This window comes from Mustelus asterias, chromosome 9, assembly GCF_964213995.1.
Source record: "Mustelus asterias chromosome 9, sMusAst1.hap1.1, whole genome shotgun sequence".
Classification (NCBI taxonomy): Eukaryota; Metazoa; Chordata; class Chondrichthyes; order Carcharhiniformes; family Triakidae; genus Mustelus; species Mustelus asterias.
Window position 1 is genome coordinate 101,004,656 of NC_135809.1, and position 26,337 is coordinate 101,030,992.

Below are 26,337 nucleotides of genomic sequence, written 5' to 3' on the forward strand. Positions count from 1 at the left end.
GTCCTGCCTGGAGACAATACACATCTCTTTAACCTGTGCTTAATGCTCTCTCCACCCACATTGTCTGTATCTTTAAGATCTGGTTGGTTGTAGGGATTCGCATTCTAATCAGTATTCTGTAACTTGATTTTGTGTCTCTGTGCCCTGTTTGAGAGCACATTTCCACTCCATCTGACGAAGGAGCAGCGCTCCGAAAGCTAATGGTATTTGCTACTAAATAAACCTGTTGGACTTTAACCTGGTGTTGTTAAAACTCTTACTGTGTTCACCCCAGTTCAACGCCAGCATCTCCACATCTGGATGGGGGCAGGTGCAGCCTGCTGGGGCGGGGGGGGGGGGCTGTACTGCAGGGAGGGATGGATCGGAATGGGGGCAGGAGGGGGGGTGGTCACTGCTGACCCGGACATGTCTGGGAGCACAGCAATTGGGCCCTTGGGGGGAGGGGGGGGGGGTAGTTGGCAGACAAGGGCCACTGTGCATGCGCCAATCTCGGCGCTGACGGATCGGCGCATGCACAGTGATCCACTCAGCATTATGCTGTTGGCCTCTCGGACGGCAATAGGCCCCACCTACTGATTTCTGGAGTGAATCATGCGAGGGGAATTTCACGGTAACTTCATTGCAGTGTTAATGTACACCTTACTTGTCACTAATAAACTTTTACTTTAGTGCACTCTGCAGTGCACAGAGTGTGGGAGATTCATTTTTAACACCTGCTGAAAAAATCAGCATGATTTGCTCCAGTTTTTAGGCGAATGCGACACTTAGAATTTATTTGGGAGAATCGCCCCCATTGTCTTTAGCTGGTATTGACAGCTGAATGGGATAGGCTGCTACAGGTCCTTTGATACCCAGACACTAGACTAACATAATAAACATCCCATCAGGAATAGTGGCACTGCTTTTATGAGGATAATGAACGCAGGTGGTTAACCCCTTGAGAATAGAATTTCTACGCAGAATTGAAAACACAATGACATTGCATTGTTTTAGTGTTTGCCAAGAGTACTAGTGGTCAAGTGATTTTGTACTTCCATATAACTCTTCAATTCTCTTTTATCTTTGATATAGTAGTGTTATTCCTCATGTTAAAGGAATGTTTGTTATGTTGATTGTTAGTCTAGCATCTGGGTATCAAGGGGCCTGCAGCAGCCAACCCCATTCTGCTGTCAAACTCTTGCATTCTCTGTCGAGACCAGTAATTCTGATTTCAAAAAAATCTGAAATTCCAGTTATTTACTGATAGAATGAAGCCACAAGCTTCCACAATTTGAAACAGAAGAAATTTACTATACAAGAGCACAATAAAGCAAACATTAAATACCAGCTTAGATAACCTCTTATGCTTGAACATCCAGAATCAACATAAGTAAATCTGATTTCAGAGGCAACCTGCGGTTGATTATTAACTATAAGTTACATGTTAAATGTCAGGTACAACTAAGACAGGTTGTATGAATTGGCTCATCATATAAGTCATCAAACACAGTCACAAAGTTCTTGAAAACTCTGTCTTTCTCTCAAAGAATTTTAGCTGCTTCAAGCAGCTAGCCTGATCGCCAGCTGAGAGCAGCGCACAACCAACCCAAGTTCCAAGGGTACCGTCTTCATCAAAAATGGCACACGATGCAGAACCTTCTCAACTTGATCTGGTTGGCATAGATCCATCGATGTTGTCTTCAAGTTGATTGACCATGCTAAATTCACCCTAGTGTCAGGGGTATTAGTAGGATAAGTATGAGGGGTTGTGGGAATAGGGCCTGGGTGGGATTGTAGTCGGTGCAGACTTGATGGGCCGAATGGCCTCCTTCTACACTGTAGGGATTCTATGAAGTGACAGCTGCAGCAATGTATTTTCAGCTTCTGGATCTGGCTCCTGTTTTCTTCAGCTTTCCTGTACTACACTACTGGACTCACAATTGCTACAGAGTTAAAGTTGATCCAAGTGCTTTTATTATAGTTTTAACTTGATTCACTTCACCCAGAGGTTTTGCTTTCCAAATGTCGGTTTCAGTTTTCATTTCTATAGAAACTGAGAGCGCCAGTTTCCTTTTTCGGTTTCTCTTTTCTGTTTCCCTTTTCTGTTTCTTCTTTCAGGTTCTGTTTTCAGTTAGTGTCTGACTTTAAAATTACAAAATTTGAAAAGCACAGATTAAATTGCAGTGCCAGCTAATGTCAATGTTGTTGCTGACTTGGTATTAAAATTTATTACAAATTAAAACAATTGCTTGAATTTCATTTTTCAGCAGCGTCAATTTATGAAATTCAAGAAATGTCTTGACTTTTAATAAATTTTAATAACGTCACAACCTGATCTTAAATTGTTGACTTCAATGCAGTTATTAGTATACTCTGCAAATTGGTTTCTCCAATTTATGACAAAGTATGGGACAGAAAATTCACAGCAGATGGGGCATCCCAACTATAGAATAGGATGCCCCGGCCTGTCACCTCCACCACTGACCTCCCAATAGTTTGTAGAGTCAAGGGGATTTTCTTAATTAAGATGTAAATTGTAGATCAGGACTAGGATAGTATTTAAAGCACATGCCTAGGTCTAAACGATGGAAGCATAAACACTGATATGAACCAGTTGGACCAAAGGACTTTATTTCGTCCTGTATGTAATATTTTCAAGTAGCACAAGTTTACTATTGTAGTGATGTGTCCCCCCCCCCCCCCTCCCAGCTGGCTCTAGAATTGTGGGTCTTGACTCACTGGACGTACTTCTGCTGATGAACCAGATCCCAATGAAGATGAGAACACTGAAACTCAAGTACTGGAAGCCACTGTCTGCAATCATATCTCTTTCTGTGCTGCTTCACAAGGCCTTGTGAAATTCCCCAGTAATTCAGGGCCCCCCTCATATCTGGGACACTGCCTGACCTTCATTGCTTTCTCACCAGTTTGACACCCCGCCATCTAACCCCAATCTTTCCATTGCTGGGCACCATCCCCAGATGGGTCTTCTAACCGTGCCTTAGTTACGAATCAACAAACAGAGAGAAAAATGAAAACGTGCCCCTGCCACCAAACTGGGGTGGCACAGTGGTTAGCACTGCTGCCTTGCAGCACCAGGAACCCAGGTTTGATTCCCGGTTTGGGTCACTGTCTGTGTAGAGTTTGCACGTTCTCCCCGTGTCTGCGTGGGTTTCCTCCGGGTGCTCCGGTTTCCTCCCACAGTCCGAAAGACATGCTGGTTACATGCATTGGCCATGCTAAACTTTCCCTCAGTGTACCCGAACAGGCGCCAGAGTGTGGCGACTAGGGGATTTTCACAGTAACTTCATTGCAGTGTTAATGTAAGCCTACTTGTGTCAATAATACTTAAACTTAGCAGGACCTACATGTTCCCTGGTGTAATAATCCTACTGAGGCCAGTCCTCCACCTCCAGTCACCTTTTAATTACAGTTGTTCAAAGTGCCATTCAGCAGTTACAGAGTGTAGGTCAGCCAGCCCCAAGTCTTTTGACTGCCGGTTTGAATGGTTTTAAACCCTCTTTTGCTCCTTCCCCATTGGGAGAGCCTCCACTCGCCTAATACAGGAGTTCATATTCGGTGAGGCCCTCGAAGAGATCTATTGCTGATCCTCTGTGGCCATCATAACATCCCTCCCTCCCTCCCTCAAGTCTTTTTCTTCCCACTGCACTCCTGCCACAGGGGGGCCTTTACCTCCACTTAGTGTCTGGCCTGCAGTTGATTGGAGGCAGAACTGGAACAGGGGTGTGAAGCGGATCGGACACCATCGCTTTCGAAGGGAGCATCGGTTGTGGTCGTCCCCATGGCTATTAATGAGCCCTCGACTGGCACGGGCTCCATTCTCCTGAGATGGCCCAAGTGTTTCCTGACAATTTTGCCCTGCACATGGATCTTATAAGACACAGGCCCCATTTTCTCCATTACCAAGGACCCAACTGAGGCTGTCCTTGAAGATCCTCACGTGGACAGGGTTTTGAACGCTCTTTCTGTCCTTGCAGAATCATGGTTGTTCTTCTGGTTCTCTTGTTGGGACTCCACCTTCCCCATTTGGGAAAAAGTAAGCATAATCTTGTTATAATTCCAAGGTTACAACCTGGTTGAGGGAAACTACGCAGGTACTCCAGAGGATGTTACCATCCTCAGCACTGAGCTCGTCTTTCTCTTCATCCAGTAGTGTTTCATTTCATCTGGGGACTGTCTTCTGAATCCCCCATTTAATTTAGGCAGGAGTAAGCCCTTTTGTGTCCAGGTCTTGATTTGCCTCTCAGACACCGGCAAAGTGCCCTAAAAATTGAGGGTAAATATGTGGGGTTATGGGTAAAGGACCTGCATAAGATGCTTTGTGGAGAGTCAGTGCAAACTTGAATGGTCTCCTTGTGCACTTTAGGGATTCTATGAGGTCCTTGGTGCATACGCAATAGACTTCTCTGTGCCATCTCTCCAGTGATGTGCAGTACCGCCCAAACCCTGTAAGGAGAGGCATCACATGTTAAGCTAAGGTCCTTTTTGGCATCAAAATGAACCAATAAATTAGTGAATAAAAGTTGATGATTAACAGTGTTGAAAGCCTCCAACTGCTGCACTTCACAAACCCACCTTTGATGTTTTCATAGTAGGACATGTAAGGGACCAGCAAAGAAGCTAAATTCGGAATAAAGTTCCTGTAATAATTCACTAACCCCAGAAAGGATTTCAATTCTGTAGGGCTCCTTTGAGTTGACGCCTCCTTAATTTTTTCCATGCCTTTCTTGGAAGATTTTGGGGTACTTACTGATGGTTTCATACAGTCACCCCATGTCTACCCTGAAGATCTCCAAATCTTCAGTTGATGTGTTGGAGCCAATCTGTCCCCATAAGGCTAGGTCCTTGTCCCCGTACAATAATGAGTGGAAGCCAAGCTGACTGCAGCCTGTAATTCACTGGGTTGCCAAAGTGCCCTTTATTTGCAATGGTTTCCCTGTGTAGGTGGCCAGCTAGCTTTTGTGTCCTCTAAGTTCAGGAGCTGAATACCAACCTGAAGGCGATCATAAACATGCTCTCCGATAACGGAGACCGCAGCCTCCGTATCCACTTCCATTTTTAATAGGTAGCCATTTACTAATAACTCCATCATTATGGAGCAGCCTTTGTCATGGAGGTGTGATTTACCTGCAATGTCCCTGTTCTTGATTGTGGGCCTACCTGCAAGGAACAATCAGGTACTGGCTTTGATCTTTTTTCAAAATAGCACATGTTTTGACTATCCCTATATCTTTGCCTCGGGTGTGGTCTTCTCAGCACTTGCAATAGTCTGCCATCTGGCATCTACAACCTTTTGGAATATGCTCTCTCAAAGTCTGAAGGCTGTCCCTGACCTTGCTTGACTCCTGGTGATGTGACTCGGGCTCCACCACTGTAAGCGATTCTGAGATATTTTATCAATACCATCGCTCTCAGTTGAGGGATGACATCGCATGAGGCCCCTGCCTTCAATCGGAGGACACTGTTATCTGATGTCCCCTGTTGTTCATGAGCTTCTTTCTCTGCATTCAAAGAACAAACAAAGAACAATACAGCACAGGAACAGGCCCTTCGGCCCTCCAAGCCCGCGCCGCTCCCCTGTCCAGGATTGAATCCTGAATCCAGGATCCCCGCCCAATTTTCCAGCCTATCTACATACCAATATCCTATCCACCGAGCTGTCCCCCACAGCTACGATGCTTTGTTCATTACAACCTATTAACTCACCCCCAACCCCCCATTCCAGACCATGTGATCTCCAGGGAGAGGCGAAAACCCAGAGTGAAAAACCCCAGGGCCAATATGGGGAAAAAAAAATCTGGGAAATTCCTCTCCGACCCCCTGAGGCGATCGAAACGAGTCCAGGAGATCACAATGGCCCTGATCGGAAAATGCTTCCCAACCCTAGTCATTTCCACTTCCACGAGAAACAAGGAACAATTAGCCTGCGCCGCTCCCTGGTCCAAACTAGACCACTCTTTTGTATCCCTCCATTCCCACTCCGTTCATATAGCTGTCTAGATAAGTCTTAAACGTTCCCAGTGTGTCCGCCTCCACCACCTTGCCCGGCAACACATTCCAGGCCCCCACGACCCTCTGTGTGAAATATGTCCTTCTGATATCTGTGTTAAACCTCCCCCCCTTCACCTTGAACCTATGACCCCTCGTGAACGTCACCACCGACCCGGGGAAAAGCTTCCCACCGTTCACCCTATCTATGCCTTTCATAATTTTATACACCTCTATTAAATCTCCCCTCATCCTCCGTCTTTCCAAGGAGAACAACCCCAGTTTCCCCAATATCTCCTCATAACCAAGCCCCTCCATACCAGGCAACATCCTGGTAAACCTCCTCTGTACTCTCTCCAAAGCCTCCACGTCCTTCTGGTAGTGTGGCGACCAGAACTGGACGCAGTATTCCAAATGCGGCCGAACCAACGTTCTATACATCTGCAACATCAGACCCCAACTTTTATACTCTATGCCCCGTCCTATAAAGGCAAGCATGCCATATGCCTTCTTCACCACCTTCTCCACCTGTGACGTCACCTTCAAAGATCTGTGGACTTGCACACCCAGGTCCCTCTGCGTCTCTACACCCTTTATGGTTCTTCCATTTATCGTGTAGCTCCTCCTTACATTATTCCCACCAAAATGCATCACTTCGCATTTATCAGGATTGAACTCCATCTGCCATTTCCTTGCCCAAATTTCCAGCCTATCTATATCCTTCTGTAGCCTCTGACAATGTTCCTCACTATCTGCAAGTCCTGCCAGTTTTGTGTCGTCCGCAAACTTACTGATCACCCCAGTTACTCCTTCTTCCAGATCATTTATATAAATCACAAACAGCAGAGGTCCCAATACAGAGCCCTGCGGTACACCACTAGTCACAGGCCTCCAGCCGGAAAAAGACCCTTCCACTACCACCCTCTGTCTTCTGTGACCAAGCCAGTTCTCCACCCATCTAGCCACCTTCCCCTTTATCCCATTGGATCCAACCTTTTTCACTAGCCTACCATGAGGGACTTTGTCAAACGCTTTACTAAAGTCCATATAGACAACATCCACGGCCCTTCCTTCGTCAACCATTTTGGTCACTTCTTCAAAAAACACCACCAGGTTAGTGAGGCATGACCTCCCTCTCACAAAACCATGTTGACTATCGTTAATGAGTTTATTCCTTTCTAAATGCGCATACATCCTATCTTTAAGAATCTTCTCCAACAACTTCCCCACCACGGACGTCAAGCTCACCGGCCTATAATTACCCGGGTTATCCTTCCTACCCTTCTTAAATAACGGGACCACATTGGCTATCCTCCAATCCTCTGGGACCTCACCTGTGTCCAGTGACGGCTCACCTGTGTCCAGTGACGGAATGATAGAGCTATCTCGATGACCTTCTTTAGGTCCAAATTGGGTTCTACCATTAATATTTTTTGGACTGTCACATTGACAGAAATTACAGTATTATCAAGCTATTTTTAACAGTAAATTAGAATTCATTATGTTGCACAAATTTTGAAATATACCGAAGTCTGAAGTAAAGGGATTCAATTTAAGACATTAATTTATCTTAATTACCTTGAGGAAAAATAAGGATACGCTCAATGATTGAGGACTACATTACAGAAAGGAAAGTTGATCACTGCTATTGAGCTTTCCTTGAAGCATAAAACTGTGTTCAGTTGTATCCCATATTGATGACCAGAGTTTTGGTTTGCTCCTTCCATCAAATTTGCTTTCTCTCTTTTTACCCATTCATCTATAAAAGTTAAAATGACTCTTCCTAAGATGGTGGAAAGAAAATAAATGATGCAATTACCTATGAAGTATAAGCACTTGCAAAATATCAGCGTTGTTTGAAACCAATATTTTTTATTCATTTGTGGGATGTGAGCTTTGCTGGCAAGGCCAGTGTTTATTGCCCTTCCCTAACTGTCCTTAACTGAGTTGTTTGTTAGGCCATTAAATAGGACACTTAAGAGAAATAAACTGTTCAAAACTGTCCTTCCCTGTTAAGTTAATCATACTGTTCCACTGTAGCCCTCTTAAGGTCACTTTCAATTAGTGAAGGAAAATAATGGTGTTGAACACCATAATATTGTCAACAAAATGAGATTTGCACACAATTGGTATTTTCCAATTAGTAGTTTCATTAATAATACATCTTCCATATTTATAACTGTACCAAAATCATCAAACAATAATAAAATGGAATAAAAATGCCCTTATATAGAATCTCAGCCTGCACAGACATTAACAATCCCCTGTGAAATTAGGATGGAAGGAAAATGATCTGAAATAATAGCCTAGATTAAAACCAAAAATGGCATCTTCAGTGGAATTTGGTCTTCTACAGGTCATCTTAACAGTAGTAAATGACATAATAATGAATTGTACCTGGTTAGAAAACTGACCATAAAAGGAAAGGAAAGTCTAGGGAAAATATTTTCTGTTCAAATTTACTGCCATTGCATACAATGATGGAAGGCTTTGAATGGACTCGCAGGAAAATCTAGAACTGTGACCCACCTCCAACGTTCCCTGTCTTTTCCACCGCCACCCCCACCTACCCCTCTTAAAATAAATTCAAGCCATTCCAGACTGCAGCTCATATCAGCAACATCACCAGAGATTTTCTGGATGGAGGAAAATCCACAATTATGGCTCCTCATTGAACAGCATATTTCTTATTTATTTATTTACTACTTGTGTATACCTGGGTGGGGTGATTCTCCCAGCCCTTTGCACTAAAGAAATTAGCGCAGCGGGCCAGGAGAATCGCGCATCGGCCAATTTGCGGGATTCCTGCAAGCGTTCGCCCTGCGCTTGCGTCTCCCAGGCCCGGATTTGCAGCGGCGTCTGCATGGCTCTGGAAATCAGCTAGGAGGTGGGGCTAGCATTTACATACAATTTAAATGCTATTAGCGGGCCCAGAACTGAATTCTCCAGGTCCGCTAGCATCTTCCAACCTGCCAGAGTATTTCACTCCAGCGGAGATTACGGTAGCTCCCCACCTTTGCCTGATCCTGCTGGTGTGAAGTGGAGTGATCGGAGGCCCCACCCACCCCAGGGGGTCGGGTGGCAGAGGTTGGTGCCCCCTGGGCATGGGCTTCCTGGCAGTGCCAGCCCAAGGGGCAAAGTGGCCATGCCAAGGGGCACCTTGGCACTGCCCATTGGGCATGGAACAGTGCCGAGGGGGCAGCGCCTGCTGGGGGCAGGGCCTAGGGGGTGATCAGTGGGGATGGGGGGTCCCGCTGCCACTCTGCATAGGGATTCGTGGGGGCTGGAGGGAGGCCAGTGATCAGAGTGGGGGGCGGTCTGACTGCGGGGGAGTGGGGATCCTCACTGCTTGGGGATCGGGGGAGGGGATGGGGGGGGTTTCAGGGCTGGCCTGCGAATGGACAGGGAGACGTGATCGGGCTGTGGAGGGGTTGTGGGGGGTAGCACTGCGGGGTCCTGGGCTGGTCGGTGATTGAACTGGCCAGCACGCTGATTTCAGTCTCTCCAGTGTGAATAGCAGTTGCAAAATATCAGCGTTGTTTGAAACCAATATTTTTTATTCATTTGTGGGATGTGAGCTTTGCTGGCTGTGGGATGTGAGCTTTGCTGGCTGTGGGATGTGAGCTTTGCCCTGAAATTTAATGATATTCACGCTGGTGGCCTCTGCATTGCACAGAATGTGGGAGATTCTAGTCCCACTGAAAAAACCAACATGAATTACTCCAGTTGTCTCACGAATTCAACACTTAGAATGTTTTTGGGAGAATGTGTGTCCGTCCCCCCCCCCCCCGATATTTTATGCTATTCAGACTCTTGTCCTCTGCATAGTTTATTTTAAACCCTTAGATCTATTTAACTACATTGATTGTTTTACTATTTATATAGGTTTTATATTTGCAATTTGAATACAAATAATAAATGTAACACTTAGCTTCAGCTCCTGCTTTTAGAACTCCTACATCATAAATTGAACAGCAAAGAACAAGGATGGAATTGGGAAAGGACAACAGACTCATAAAAACAATTCTGAAAACACTTTGACACATTGATGCCCAAGAGAAAGAATTTGACCTGTTATGGAATGTTTGTTTTAAATGTGCAGTCATGATATGTACTGCACTTTGACATTTTTGTCTTTTTTCCAGGAGAAAAAAATGGCAAAAAGTCGTACTTCAGAATGCTTGACAGCACATTGCTTTTCAAAAGTAGATGTCTCTTACTTGTACAACTAATTTTCTCCCTCTCCACATGAAGGTGCTGACTAATTCTTAGCTGCATTTTCATGAGTGTCATTAGCTCTTGCATATCTCAACCAAGTGGAAATGGATGATGGTGAATCAGAAGCCTGTTTTGTATCTTTCCCAGTGTTTATTTCAATTGTGGAAATCAAAAACAGGAAGGCTGTGAAACTGTCAACCAACCCATTCTACACTATCCACAAAATCATCCCCATTGACTTTTCTTACTGATACCAAAGCCAAGATTATTTTAGTCAGTAGGGACAAAGGCCAAACAAAACATTCATAATCTTTCAATTACATACAACACCAACGGCATTTACCCATTCAGCCATTAAGGAAAGTAATTGCAACCAGTTTTGGTCTTACTCGATGATCAGCAGTGATTGACGATCATAGTTGAACTTTTTTCTGTCGCCTGTGGTTACTGCCTCCACCCAGTCTTGTATTTCCCTTTGTAGTTTATTGTGTACGTGCACCAACTGAGAATGCAACAAACCAAGTATGTAAATAATATACAATTATGAGATTTTGATCCTATGTACTCGAGTATTTTTTTAAAATTAAAAATTAGGTAATACAAAGGGCAATGTGCAGAATGCAAGAAAAATGAGATATGAAGAATTTTCTATTTCTGTCACTCTAAGGAGTAGCATTTCTATTGTTTTCTGACAGTCTTCCTTCTATCTGTATGTTTCAATATCAAATGCTAAGTGTCCTTAACAATAATATAATCGTAGAGCAAAAATTGTTTCACACAGCCTTTAGTCTAATTTATTTATTTTGTTGTAACATTATCAGTCAATTCATTTCAAAGGTCCCATTAGATATTTACTGACTATACATGTACAGCCAGGATTTTTCTTTTTCACTTACCCCAGTGTTTTCCCCTTGTCACATGGAAAAGATCATTCATGCTGAGTTGCACTTCAGGCACTGACAGCTCTCTGCTAGTTCACAAAACTAATCAATCTGTACATCCGTGCCCATTTAAAAAGTGTTGACAGGCCTTTTGGCTTTTGGGCATCACGGTCATGACCTCCATGTGTGCATTATCCAACAGGATTCATGGAATAAAGATTAGGATTGGGAGCTTTTTTTTACTCTTTCTGTAACCTGAGCGTATTGAGGTTAATTATAGCCTCCACTGTTGCTCTTTTAGAGATCAGCTGACTGCACAGATGTGAAATTGAACCCAAGACCTATCTGGAATGTCTAGCCCTGTACCATTTCAGTAGATTTACACACTAAACCACCAAGGAGCCACAGCAGAGGTTTACAATCAACTTGTGGCTTTTTTATGGCTTTGACTTGATGCAACTGTTTCTAACACTACTGCACATGCCACTTCTTGCATTCCTATATTACTACAATGACTGCACTACAAAATTACTTAATTGGCTATAAAGTGCTTTGAGATGTCCTGAGGTCACAAAAGGCACCATATAAATTTAAACCTGTTTTTCCTCTTCCATTCTCATTTGCTTGTTGGCTGTTATTTTCTTCCCAATAGCCCTTCAGCTTCAAGGAATCAGCTTTTTCCTCACTACCTTCTCTTTTACTTTCCTGATTCCATCCCTTCCTCCCCACTGTCCAGCATAGGTGCATTTTGTCTAATCTACCCAGCATAAGAAGTAAGATGCACAGTTGTAAGTTTGGTACCAATCATGTTAAACATTCCAATTTCACACCTTGTGAAGAAAAGAAATGAAGCCAACAAATTTAAAACATCACGAGGACAGTAGTAGATTTCAGCCATGTTACTGTTTGGAGATCATAAGGAGAAGCCAGGTTTTTTTCCCCCATTATGAAGGAGAGATTTTGTAGTACATCAGGGATTACTGGCAACCAGTTTCAGAGATTTGTTGCAGAAGACTAGGAGTAAATCATCAAAGCTATTGCTCTCTAATGTTGCTAGTGGATGCATGTAATGGCAAGCAAAAATATTTCAAGTGTCTTATCTGGAATAAATAGTGATTTATGAAAGTAGTTTACGTATAGGGCAAGAAATATCGTCATTCTCATCCTGTGATATCAATCAATAATTTATTTTTCCATAGAGCTCAGTATACTAACATGTCCTTAATATAGAAAACAAGACACTAGTGTTGTGAGCCGGCTCACAACATACTGTAAAAACTATTTTCAATTTAAGATCATAACCAAAAAATAGCGAATTTTGCAGTTTCACAATCATATAAATTGACCTGATCCATTTGTTGGCCCATTTCTATTGCTACAATGTCATTATTGGTGTCATCTACAGCTAACTAAGGAAGTTAAATATGCTAGCAGATTGAAAGGAAAAGTGCAAAATGCTGTGAAGATCAGTGGTAGGCTAGAAGATTGGGAAAATTTTAGAAACCAGCAATGAATGACTAAAAAAGAGGGCACAATTAGAGTATGAGAGTAAACTAGCGAGAAATATAAAAAGGAAAAGAGTTGGTCACTTAGTGGATAAGACTGGGAAATTGATCATGGAAACCAAGGAAATGGCAGACAGTATTTTGTATCTGTTTTTATATTAGTAGGCACAATAAAGTCCAAAGAATATAGAAAATCAAGAGGCAAAAGGAATGGAGGAACTTAAAACAATCACGATCACTCAAGATAAAGTACCAAGAAAACTAATGGGAGTCGAGGCTGATAAGTCCTCTGGAGCTGATGGCCTACATCCAAGGTTCTTAAAATAAATGGCTGCAGAGATAAAAGATTCATTGATTGTAATTCCAAAATTCCCAATATTCTGGAAGCTCCCAACGGATTGGAAAACTGAAAATATAACCCTTCTATTCAAGAAAGAGGGAAATAGAAACAGGAAAATATAGTCCAGTTAGCCCAACATCTGTCATTGGGACAATGCTGCAATCTATTATTAACAAACTGGTAGCCAGACATTTGGAAAATTACAATAGAATCAGGCAGAGTCAACATTGTTTTGAGAAAAGGAAATCGTGTTTGACAAAATTATTGGAGTTCTTTGAGGATGTAACAAACTGGTTAGATAAAGAGGAACCAATACATGTAGTGTATTTAGATTTCCAAAAGGCATTCAGTAAGTTGTCATATAAAGGTTGTTGCACAGGGTAAGAGCTCATGATGTTGAAGATAACATATTAGCATGAATAGACGATTGACTACCTAACAGTGAACAGAAAGTTGAGATAAATAGGTCATTTTGAGGTTGGCAAAATGGAACTAATGCTGTGCCTCAAGTTTCAGTGCTGGACCTTAACTATTTACAATCTCTATTAATGACTTGTATAAGGAGAGCAAATATAGCAAAATTTGCTGGAGATACAAAATAGGAAAGCAAGATATAAAGAGAACACAAAGGGTCTGCAAAGGGCTATAGATAGGTTAAGTGAATAAGCAAAAACTTGGCAGATGCAGTATAATGTGGGAAAATGTGAGGTTGTCCACTTTGGCAGGAAGAATAGAAAAGCAGAATACAATTTAAATAGAGACACTGCAGAAAGTTGTGACAGAGGAATCTGGGATTCCTTGTTCATGAATCACAAAATGTTAGCATGCAGATACAGCAAGTAATTGGAAGGCAAATGAAATATTGGCCTTTATTGCCAGGAGGACGGAGTATAAAGTAGGAAAGTCTTGCTACAACCGTACAGGACATTGATCAGAGCGTACATAGAGTACTGTATACAGTGTTGGCCGCTTTGCATCAGGATGAAATACTTGCATTGGAAGCTGTTCAGAAAAAGTTCACTAGACTAATTTTTGGGGTGAAGGGATTGTCCTATGAGGAAAGGTTAGGTTTGCACTCATTGAAGTTTAGAAAAATGAGAGGTGTTCTTATTGAGACATAAAGGTTTCTGAGGAGACTTGACAGGGTAGTGTATTCTAGAACTAGGAGGCACAGTTTAAAAATTCACCCATTTAAGGTAAAGATGAGGAGAAATTTCTTCTCTCTGTGAGTCATTATTCTCCAGAATTCTTTTCCCCCATGAGCAGTGGAGGCTGGGTCATTGACTATATTTAAGGCTAAGTTGGACAGATGTTTCATATACAAGGGAGTCAAGGGCTATGGGAGCAGGCAGGCAAGTGGAGTTAAGGCCACAATCAGGTTGATGACAGAACAGGCTCAAGGAGCTGAATGGCCCACTCCTGCTCCTATTTCTTAAGATCCTATGAGAAGTGCATTGGAATAGTCAAGTATAGAAGTAACAAAGGTATGACTGAGGGTTTCAGCAGCAGATAAGCTGACTCAGGTGCAAAACCAGGCAATTTTAACAAGGTGGAAACAGACAGCCTTAGTGAATATAGGTCGGAAGCACGTCTTGAGGTCTAACATGATAACAAGGTCGTGTACTGACTGGTTTAATCTCTGACTGTTGCCAGGGAGAGAGTGGAATTAGTAGCTAGCAAATGGATTTTGAAGTGGAAAACAAGGGCTGCAATTCTTTCAAATCGGGACTCAGAGTCCATGCCAGTGGGAAAACTGGAGCCTTGCAAAGAAACACTGCCAACCCAGGCCCATCACCCTGGTGTGATGCCATGCTAACCCTTGGGGGGGGCGGAGCAGGAAGCCGGAGCAGAAGGGGATGGCAAGGATTGGGAGAAGAGAGGTGGGAGGGAGACCAGTATAATGGGAAGGGACTGGGCAAGACAGGGTGTGAGGATCAGAAGGGGTGGGGGGAGGATACACCTTGAACCTGGAGGCAATGAGAGCCTCCGTGGACCTACGTCCCTGTCGGATTATGGCCACCTCCTGCTCTGCTCCTTTGGCATCCTCCTCCTCTGTGCCATCCTGGTCCTCCTCCTCCTCCTTTGAGACGACTTGTTCCTCCTCCACCATGTTGCGAGTTTGTGTAGCACACAGCGAGTGATCAATATCCATGCCACCTCTGTATTGAAGTGCCCCTCCGGAGAGGTCTAAATATCAGAACTGTATCTTGAGGAGGCTTATGCATCACTTGATAAAGCTTCTGGTAGCACGGAAAAATCCCGCCAGTGTGAACAGTGATAAGATTCCAGCAATAAAGTTTTATAGCATGGAAAGACCCTTCGGCACATTTTGTCTGCGCTGGTCATATGTGCTTTCAGATGATATTGTCAAGGGGCAGCATGTTGATGAGAAATAGGAAGGGACCAAGGATAGATCCGTGGGAGACACCTGAGCATCAGCATAGGAGCAGGAAGATAAGCCATTGTAAATGGTTCTCTGGCTGCAATTATATACATAAGAACGGAACCAAGTGATTGCAGTACCACCCAGCTGGATGGCAATGGACAGGTGTTGGAGGAGGATGAGGCAGTCAACAGCTATCAAAGGCTGCAGATAGGAGCTGTCACATAGAACTTTGAAAAGAAATGGTAGAAACCTATAAACAATGGTGCATTATTCTGCAGTACATCCTTCTTCATCTTCTCATTTATAAGCAAGAGCAAAAAGGGACATGAAAATTACATCTTGCTCTGCCAACGATGAATTTGACTTGCACATACTCACTCCCACTTTCATTTGTAACCTTTTTCCTGGCAATGTACTATTCTCCAACTGATGCACCAGATTGACAGCCTACTCCAAATCCTAAAACTGCGCTTTGTCCAGATGATTGATATTGTGTGCAAATGGCAAACTTTGAATATTTTCAGCCATGTAGACGCAGACATAAGGACAAGACCTATCTGGGCACACACAGATGTGAGCTCTTTACTCTATTACTCTTTGATGCTGTGCTGTCCACCTTCCTATTTAACTAAATCAGCAAACACAAACATCCATATTTTTAGTACCTCGTAACATGGCAATTCAGTTGCTGCCATGTATGTGCCTTTGTTTGTATGGACTCTCACATAATTTTATTAAAAAGTATCATCTGCTTTTTCCCTGCCCCTGTAACATTTGTTCTTTCTGGTCACAGAGGAAGAAGAACCTGTTCTAACCGACTGTAGCAACGATTAGGCTATCTTTCAGAAAGATGACTACAGGACACTACTCTTTTCTGGAATCTCTTAGTATTTACATGATTAATATGTCAGCATTAGTCAGTTTACATAGTAGTTTATATTCTCCTTCATTGACAAAGGGGAAAATTATATTGCAGTTGCATAAAAAGTTGCATAAATAATTATGATATTCCCAAGGGCCAAAAGCAGGAAAAGGCCTGGAAATGGATTTTCAGGTAGTAGTTCTATCATTTGTGCCCAATAATTAGTGAAGAGCTTGTAGGCATCTAGCCATGTTTTAGTTTTAACTGCCTCAGCAGTGTCAGATTTTATTAATTCTACTTTATTAGCTAAATTGTACTTTGATTTTTGATCCTATTTAGTATTTAATCTCATAAATTTTCCGAACTAATGAGTCACCCAGCCCATTCTTGATTTATATAATTGATTACCCAATCCTTTCACTTATGATCTCAGTACCCTCTTGAGATTGAAGTTTTCAAAAGATGTTTGAGTAAATCTGCTGCACATTCAGAGCTTAAGCATTCAAAGTGTTATACTGAACTTTGTTCAATCAGTTTTGTCAGAAATTATATCTCATTTTAGCTTACCTTGTTTCACAGAGAAGAGGAAAAATCCTACAGGGTGGTCTCTGGCATGGTTTTTGTAAAGTGCAAATTAATTCTACTTGCAATATTGATGTATATTTAAAGAACTCTGCCCAGTTATTCAGAATTTGTAACAATTGAACTGAAGTGCTTTAATAAGTAATTTCTTCACTTTAAAATCCATTCCTAATTGAATGTTCTTCATACTTGCCAGTTTACCAACAGGTCCTGGTTTTCAGTTACTTAAATTGTAGTTTTTAATATCCATTTTGCTTGACATAGCCTACCATGCTGACTTATATTTTTGTAGGGCTTCATCTTTACTGTTACATTTTTTCATTTATATTCTTATCTTCCACCTTGTTCTTTTTTTCAGTTTCATAGTCTCTACCTGTGTTCAATTCACAATCACATCTCTACATTGAAGTATGGTGGGCACTATTGTTGAACTTGCACCAAATGTGTTTGTTTCTATGCATTTTAGTTAACCATTGCAAATTTACTTCTGTTTGTTTGTCTGTTTCCCCGTTGCATTTTGTGCAATATAGCCTATCAAAAAATATAATAAATTAGTTTATAGTGTGCTGGTGCATGTGCTTAAATGATTCCTGCTGCCTGCGACAAGCTCAGAATATATCTTAAATCATCTGGCTGGTGACATCATACTGTTGCATACTTAAAATTAAGCAGTATCCAACTCAGATTCGTTTCAGTTGGACAAGTAATATTTTGGTCTTGTTGCATAGCTTTTACTGTGCAGTCTTGATACAGTATGTTTTTTTTAAAAGAAGGACATCTTTTATTGGCAACGAAAGATTTATTTTAAGTGTGATTATTAAAAGATTAATTATGGGCTCTTTGTTTGTAATTATATATTATTCACTAGCATGTTAAAGGAACATCAATAGATTTTAATGTACCCATGTAGTTTTTTTTAAACATTTTGAGTAGTATGAAAGAACATTGTACCTGACAAAATATCCACATAGTTTAACATCTGTTGAAAAAACAATATATATACTCTATTCCAAGATTCATTCATAACTTACAAATTATGATTTTGATTTCTTTACATATAACATTTTGCTTTTGGAAATGTGTATCTTAAAGTCACTATTTGAACAACTCAGCCAGAATAAAATGTAACTGCTGTTAGATGAATTGCTCTGCTCTCCCCTCTGTTAGGTTATCCTACTCCAAGTACAGTTGTCTGTTTGAAAGTTGCACTTATACATTCTGATACACTGATGGTGTGACTCCGAAACCAGCTGACAGTCCATGGATGGACCTAAGTTATTTCACAATTTCTGCTTATCCACTGGGATGGCAGCCTCCATTACTTTGAACTCACCATCTCCCTGTCCCCAGTAGTGACTTAGTTCCTCAAGTGCCCTGAGGAAAACCTTATCACCTGTTGCTCTGCAGTGACCGTGACTGTGCCTGACAATGCAGCAACTTGTTATTTTATGACTTTTCTAGATTTTTTTCATCTGTAAGGTTGCCACTTATACTATTGCTCCTTTATGTGAAATTTTCACCATGGAAACTACTAATGGGACGCATTGACCACCAGGAGGAGTATTTGTTGCAGGGCTAGACTAACCTCTTTTTTTCTCCTCTATTCCTCATTCTGCTCATAGTACATGTGTTGTTTAATGTTATCTTCAGAGTTTGAGTCTTATAAATAGGCATTAATATGTGTAAAGAAATCTAAATCAAATACCAACAATTAAATGAACTGAACTTGTACACAAGAGAACCAATGTATTATCTTCTGCAGGAACATAATTTTAGATGGTATGTGGAATTTACAGATAAAGTAACTGCTGCTTTTTTTCTTCATATTAAAATCTTCAGACTAAAGGGCATTTTTTTTCTTTTGATCCATTTTAGCAAAACCCGATGAATTTCCCAACAAACCATTAGGCCAGGAAATTTCTGTCACCTTAATACCAGAGAAGAATAACATCATGGTCAATGGCAAGAATGAAAAGGTTAATTCTCTTTCAAATGACTTTGAACCTGATAATAAGGTGGACAGAAAAGCACTGGAACAAAGCTATATTCAGCCTTCTGAGTCTGAGCCTGTGGATAAAAGCAAGACTTCTTCTCCAGAAAAGAATGAGAATCCATGTCCACTGGAGAGCTATGCTCATGTGGTGGAAGTTTGTGAAGCTCAAGCTCCAATCGATGAAAACTCCAGGTCCCCTAAAAAAGACCAAAACCAGGTGCCAAAAGAAAACGAAGCGGTGCTTTCAGAAATGTTTCCACCTCCTAGCCCAGAAAAAGATTCAAAGCAGTCTCTTAAGAAGGAAGACATCCTACCTGCTCAGAATAGTGAGAATTGTATTGCAGAAAATAATACAACCCCAAATTTAAAAGAAGTTAGCTATATCATTCCAGAAAAAGAAAGCATCAACTCTCCAGAAGAGAACATCCTCAATTGGCAAGACAAGAAAAAAGTTGAGTACACAGAAGGAACTGAAGTAGCTGAAACTCAATCTCCGCAGGAACAATCTGCATACTATTCAGAAAATAATCAAGTTTCAGTACTTAAAATTATGGCTACAAAGTCTCCACAGAAAGACCAGGCACTGGCTTCAGAGTCAGTGGATGAACAGTTGCTAGATGAAGAATATAACAGTGATAAACCCTGTCCATGGAGAAGTGATGGACTGATAGATACGGAAAAAAGTGAAAATATGCCATTACCTTTTCCAGAACCTCCACCTGCAGTGCTGTTCTCTGAGGAAATGCATGTTTTACTCCCAAACCCAGAAGAAACATTGAATATATATTCTGGCCCCAATGACCTTCAACAGTTGGAAGCACATTTCCCTGATAATCAACTACTATCTATGTACCCAGAAAAGAATGACGCATCCTTCAGTGATTTGATGCAAGAAACTTCAATTGATTTGAACAGCACAGAAATAAAAGGTGCAAATGAGTTCCAAAGTGAAAGACGGGTTTCAAATGTTTCCCAGTATGACAATTTATCAGATACAGAGTATAGGTATGATCAGATTATTTCAGAACCAATGACTGAGATTCAATATGATGAAAATGATGCACATGTCCAGAAGGAGCTTGCATGTGCAGAACCAGTAGAACCTGCTGTCAGTTTTCCTAAACCACTTTTGGGATTAGAATTGTCAGATAAACCACAGTCCGCTGAACAGGATTCAACTTTGTATCAACAGGCGTGGGACATTTATAGCCCTGAAAACCATGCCATGCCTTCTGCTCAGCAGAGTCCTTCCAAATATTCACCAACTGTTTACAAACAGGACCCTATAAGAAATGTAAATTTCCAGAATCCTGAGCATCCGATTGCTGTCACGCAGACCTCGCCCGTCAGGCAGTGTTTAAATAGCCCCTGTAAAATAGTCAGGTCCATGACTTCAGTTCATGAGACACATGGAGCTGAACAAAATCTTCTGAACTTCAAACACATGGCATTGCCTGTACAGGATGACACACAGTTGGTTGCAACTCCTGACGAAAAAGGTACTTGTACAATAAGAGAGACTGACCCACCTGAAGCTAATTTTCCAGTTCCAAATGTGATCTTGGATAAAACTGTAAGCCTGACACAAATAGCAATTCATCCTATTGTATGTCCCCCTCCTACTGATACAAATATGCAACAAGAACACGTCACAGTTGCAACAGAAAATCTTGACACAGAAATTTGTCTGGCAATATCTCCAGAGTCCCATGACTGTGAATCTGCTACATCATGACAGCAGCCATTCCATTTTAACCATAATGCACATGTACAAAATTTCACCAATTACAAAGATCAAATGTTTCAAAATGCACAAGCATTTAATTTCATAATAGCAACCATACATTTTCAAAATTTTCAACTAATTGGTTAATTAGGCTTTGAGGGCAGTATCGATATTGAGTCATTACAGAAATCTATGCAAACTGTACAATTTCATAACTTTAAAATTTTAAGACATTGTATTATACATCATTCTGCACATCTCAGAAAATATGAATGCAGGTAAATATATTTTAACATTGTGTAAAATCTTTTATGACTTTTTTTGGCCTTTGTAATTGTTGGTGAAATACCCGTGTTGTTAGCATACTAAACTTTGTTTAAGCTGATGCATGACCACCATCAAAATGCTTTGAACATTTGAAAGGGAGTGAGCAGGCTCACTTTATGACATGTAGCACCGTCTGTCACACAAGTAGCTTTTGGTTTTCTCATGTGGACTGTTTTTTCATTCACATCCCAAGATGTGTGGCAAGCAGGCAATGCAGATTGAGTTTCTTACGAGTTATTTCTATCTTGCTTGATTTTGATATATACTGGTCCACACCTTTGGCTGGAAATAGTACCATCATGCACAGATTAAATTCCTTTAGCTTCTGGAATATTGTACAAATGTACTTTGAAGGAGTTATAGAATTTGCATTCTTTAAAAAATCTTTGAAGTTGTTTAGTAAATACTTAAATAGTAGGAGTTTCTGACATGTTTTTAGTTTCCTATTTTTACAGTTTTTAAGGATGCAAAAATAAATCATTTAAATAACTGTGATGTGATGCCGAAGGACCGGAAATGTAGTTGTTGATGTTTACTGTAAATTTTAGAACAAAATTTTGACAAAGGAGTGCTGAAACTATGCTTGTGATTACATTTTTTCATAAGGGAAAAATTTGATGTCATTCCCTGACACTTGCTTTGTCTGTAATTATCCATATAACATTTTGGTCAGTATTGAGAAGCTTGTACTGTGTGACATCAACTCAGGAATGTAGTATTCTTGCTTGATGACCACTTGCAAACAGTGATTATTTGCAACAAGCAAAACAGAATGTGTAGTGGTGCTCTGAGCATACAAAATGTTAGGTATGTAATATGCATTTTAGTGAAAGAAATATTAACCCTGAAAATTGAATGGATGTATTTAACTGATGTGTGATGTACATAGTTTTTTTTGTAAAGACCGTTTAATTTTGCACTTTCTATGATAGGCTCAAGTTAGCTTTTTCTTTAAAAAGCTATAAGGTTTCAATGATGGGTTGATAATGGGAAAATAATTTTGTTCTACTTGTTAAAATTTTGTAAATTTACTTTTGCAGGGCTTCTACATTGTCCACTTTTCTTTTTATCTTATTTGAAAACATGTGAATAACTTGGAATTGTGTGGAAACATTATTATGTGCAATGCACCAACAATGTTGTAAACAAAGCTTTAAGAATGTTTTTGATATGTTGCATTGTGTTTTGTAGCTTAAATTTAACATGGTGAAAATATCATTGCATAAAAAATATATTCTTGGCTTGTGTAAATTTTGGTTAACAATCAAAGTACTAAGATAGAAAAAGGGGTTGATTTTAACCACCCACCTGGTGGAAAGCAGGTGGGTGGCCAATTTAAAATGAACAGGTTATACCTGCTCAAATCCTAACTATTTTTGTTTAAACTTGCCAGGTGTTGCAGGCAGGTGAAGCACCCACCTAAATTTAGGAGTAAATTGGACCCTTAAACAGTCTTAACCAAGTTCGTAGCAGCATGTCTGAAGACAGAGACCATGTTTCCTTTCCTTTGTAGGGGCAAGAGGAGCACAAGGTATTTTCTATTGATGCTATGTAAAAGTAGAGTACCTTTTCACTTTGATGCCACATTCTGTATAAATGATCCTTCATGAACGATTATATAGATTTATTGGACTTAAACCCTTTCCCCTCATCCACCAATGCTGAATACCAAGGATTTCTCTCATTTACATAGGCTTACAATATGGCAGCATGCTGAAAAATGAGTGTAGTGAGAGTGCCAAATCTGACTTTTACATTAACTTTTTTATGTTGCTTCTGTTTGTGAAAATAATTTTGTAACATGAAATATTCATATTCAGTCTTTGGTTCATTTGTGGGGGAGGTTAGAATGAGGGGGCACCGTTTAAAAATAATGGGTCTCCCATTTAAGACATACATGAGGAAAAAAATATTTCTGTCTGAGGGTCCCCTTCCCCAGAGATCAGTAGAGGCTGCTGGTTCATTGAACATTTTTAAGGCTGAGTTAGATGGATTCCGGCAAGGAAGTCAAAGACCAGAATATTCACGCCAGCAGGATCTTCCAGTCTCACCAAGAGTGCATCCCCATCGCGCGTTTCCCAGAGGCGGGGGTGCGTTCAACGGGAAACACCTTGATAGCGGTGGGAGCAGAAGATCCTGCCACCAGCCAATGGTGGGCCGTCTCCACCACTGTGAAACACAGGGCAGGGTGTATGGAAAATCCCACCCAAAGGGTATAGGCAGCACACAGATAAATAAAAGCCACAATCAGATCAACCATGATTTTATCAATTGGTGGAGCAGGCACGAGGTGCCGAATGGCCTATTCCTGTTCTAAATTCACATGTTCAAAACATTTATTTTATGTCAAACACTTTTGTGTGTTTTTTTATTTTGTAACAAAATATCAATTTCCAACTACGAAGCATAAAGCAAGTTTCTCAGAATAAATAATCTTACAAACAAGAGATGTGAAGAAAAATTGTGTCCAATTAATTAATGAATTCACCAGAAGTTTAGTAGAGAATGTAGTTATCAGAGAGATATAATTTAATAAAACAGAAATTAACTTATTTGAAAAAAAATACCATTGAAAGCAGTAAAAAAGATGCAGGCATAAAGTGGGTGGCAAAAGAAGACAAAAGGCAGTGGAGAGGGATTCCTGGAAGAGGAAAAATGTGAAGTTAATACTTACCTAACCAGCAGAAATGAACTCATCACAAAGAGAGAGAAACAAAGAGGCTAGGAATGTTTGATGAATTGAGAAAATCCTGGTGGCACTGCTGGGACCTGAGACCTGCCAACCATTCACAGTCAGGACTTCCTTGCTAGTGCAAAAGTCACACCTCAATCCAGTTAATAACCCAACAGCTGTAAATTGGCTATCTGGTGAGCCAGCCAAGCATGAGAAGGCTTATCCCTTAACTTTTGCACCAGGGGGCAGGTACTCTGCCCCAGCAGAAAATTAAGCCCTATAACTTGAGGTAGTCTGCTCAGTGACTGTCACCTTTTCATAATAATTCAATCAAGGTACTCCATTTCTTAAATATAAAACACTTTCAGGTGATAGAGTTCCTAAACAGTGTCTTCCCCTGTTAATATTTTGTGGAATGTGTTTCCAAGACAAAATGATCTGGTCTGAGATACTCTGGAAATTGTAAAGTGAGCAACAGCATCTGAAGGGCCAAGGCTACAGAATTCTTCAACTCACACTACTTGTCTTTATCCTTTTCCGGCTTTCATTTGGGAATGTGCCCAAATATTGACAAAGTGCACTGTATTGAAACTAATGCACAATTCTAAATCTGCTTCAAAGTTCTTGTTGGATAAACAGAAACAGGAAATCAAACAGCAAAGGAAATCCCCCTTCATCTGCAGTTCAAGGTATCTGCAAGAGGATGAATATGTATTGTAAAATGGAGAGGGGGGGGTGGGGAGAGAACAGGATGACTGATGTGGGAAATGGAAAAAAATTGTTGCATTCCTGCAGTATGTGGTGCTGTTTTATGTTTAGCGCATTGTCATTACTACTTTGTATTTCCAGATTTCTTCAACCTGAATTCAAACTCTCAGATTTCTATGGTGACCTCTGGATTACAAATCCAGTAGCATGTACTTTTATTTGTGTGCTTTTAAAAATAAAAAGCCTCAAAGTGTAAGAAAAATTACACAAGGACACATGAAAAAAGTGAATAATTATTTTGTCAACCTTCATTCGACGGTTGCCTGTGGAATGGAGCTAAAGAAGATGTAGGAAGTATATAACAATGGTTAAATCAATGTTGAGTGTTGACAGAATAATGCTTCTCTCAGATAAGGATCGCGATCCAATAACATTTTAATATTCATTACCTGAGGTTACAAATGAAAGATGAACACTTGGGCAAGATACTGGAAAGCAGATAGAAATCGTGGGTTTATATCTATGCATGAGTCAGACAGAGGTAGACAAGTTTAAGAAATTTGGTTTTAAATTTATCACAATGTATATTTTTCCAGTGTTTTGTCTAAGTGGCCATCTTTCATTTGTAAACTTAGGCAATGAGCAGAGGTCACCATAGCAATTTGAGAATTTGATCAAGCTGTTCAAATTTCTATAACCCTACCTTAGTTGAGCAGTAAAACTGTAGGATTCAAATGTGGAAAAACCAAAAATTGAGATTGAGCTCCATAGCACCAATCGTACCAGTGCTACTGAAGCACTGAAGTCTATAAATGGCATGAGCCCTGCTTCTCTTCCCAACTGAACGTGCCTTCAGTGACACAACTAACCCCTCTTGAGTGATATTTAATGGGACAGGCATCCAATTTGCCAGTGAGGTGCATTTACTTCCTTCTGTTGTGACAGTGTTTGTAGAAATCCGCAATTTTCCCGTTTTCAGGCGAGGTGTTCCCATGATGTAAAATGGGAGGGTTTCGTGCTAGCGCTGGGAGCATCTGTCAGATGGGATTCACCAGGTGGACAGGTCCCCCTCCCCGTCAAAACAGAAATGGTACCCCATCCACTGACCAGGGGAGCATCACCAACACCACAGCAAAGAGGGGCATCCTCCTCCCACCACTCAATAATGGGTCACCCCTCAACACACAGGTATGAGGGAGACCTGACCCACCTCCACTCAAGCCCCTTCCCCACTCACACCCCCACTCAGACCACCCTTCAGGCCATGTACCTTGGCAATACCAATGGTTCACTGCACCCTGGCACTGGGATAAGTCCAGTGCCCATGTGCCTTCTGCTGATGCTAGGCTGCAGAGGAAGGGTCCCCGAAGGACCCTAGGGCTTTGGGTCGATTCGGGCTGGGGCAAGGGGCTGACCTCACGACTCTCCCTTGAGATGAGGTCTCATGGCTGGAATGCCCCTTCTAGGCCTTTCAGTCCTGAAGAGACCTCTGGCATGGTGATTTCAGGCAATCCTGTAATCAACATCTTTATTCCTGCCTGTCAGCTGTGAAAACTATGAGGTAGCCTGGTCACTTTAATCTCCATGCCCCCTGGACTGCAGCAGGCTTTTAAATCACAGCAGCACTCCATTTTGCAGCAGGGATTTCCCTTTCTTTCTGTCGGAAGCTACAGGCATGCGCAGACCCCTTTGAGGTCCTCTGACAGCAAGGAGATGTTAATTTCATTGGGGGGGGGGTTCGTTCTCCATAGGTGTTCACTCAGCCCTAATTTATTCACACAGTTTTTATTTAAAATCTCTGAGCTTCCTAGAAAGCTGAAAACTTTGAAACCTTCTTCCATAAAAACCTTTGCTCTCTTTCAATTTCATAGTGCAGTGCTTTGAAAGAAGCTTCCATTGATAAATTAATGGTTTACTCCTCAGCCTCCTGTCAGCTGTGTTTATTTACCTTTCCCTTCACACTTCAATGCATTTCAAGTACCCCCATTGTTCCTAACTGCAATGTTTACAAAGGCTTTTAGAGCTGGTAGTTTCCTCTCAAAGAAGTAAAGTGGTTTCACTTCCTCTTTTGCAGACCACTTATTCCCTTTGCAGAAAACACAGCTGTCAATCAGGCTTCGAGTCTACATAAACATTGTGGTTAGGGA

The 26,337-nt window shown here is 41.2% G+C and overlaps 1 protein-coding gene across 3 annotated transcripts in view; it reads left to right on the plus strand.

The window, feature by feature from the left end:
• The window catches only part of LOC144498875 (uncharacterized), a 256,941-nt gene extending 234,326 nt beyond the window's left edge, over window positions 1–22,615 (plus strand). For all 3 annotated transcript variants that reach the window (XM_078220688.1, XM_078220690.1, XM_078220689.1), the window contains exon 15: window positions 18,638–22,615. In XM_078220688.1, the coding sequence (XP_078076814.1) occupies window positions 18,638–20,490 (1,853 nt within the window). In that variant the 3' untranslated portion in view covers window positions 20,491–22,615. The remainder of the gene's footprint in view (window positions 1–18,637) is intronic.
• The last annotated feature ends 3,722 nt before the right edge of the window (window positions 22,616–26,337 follow it).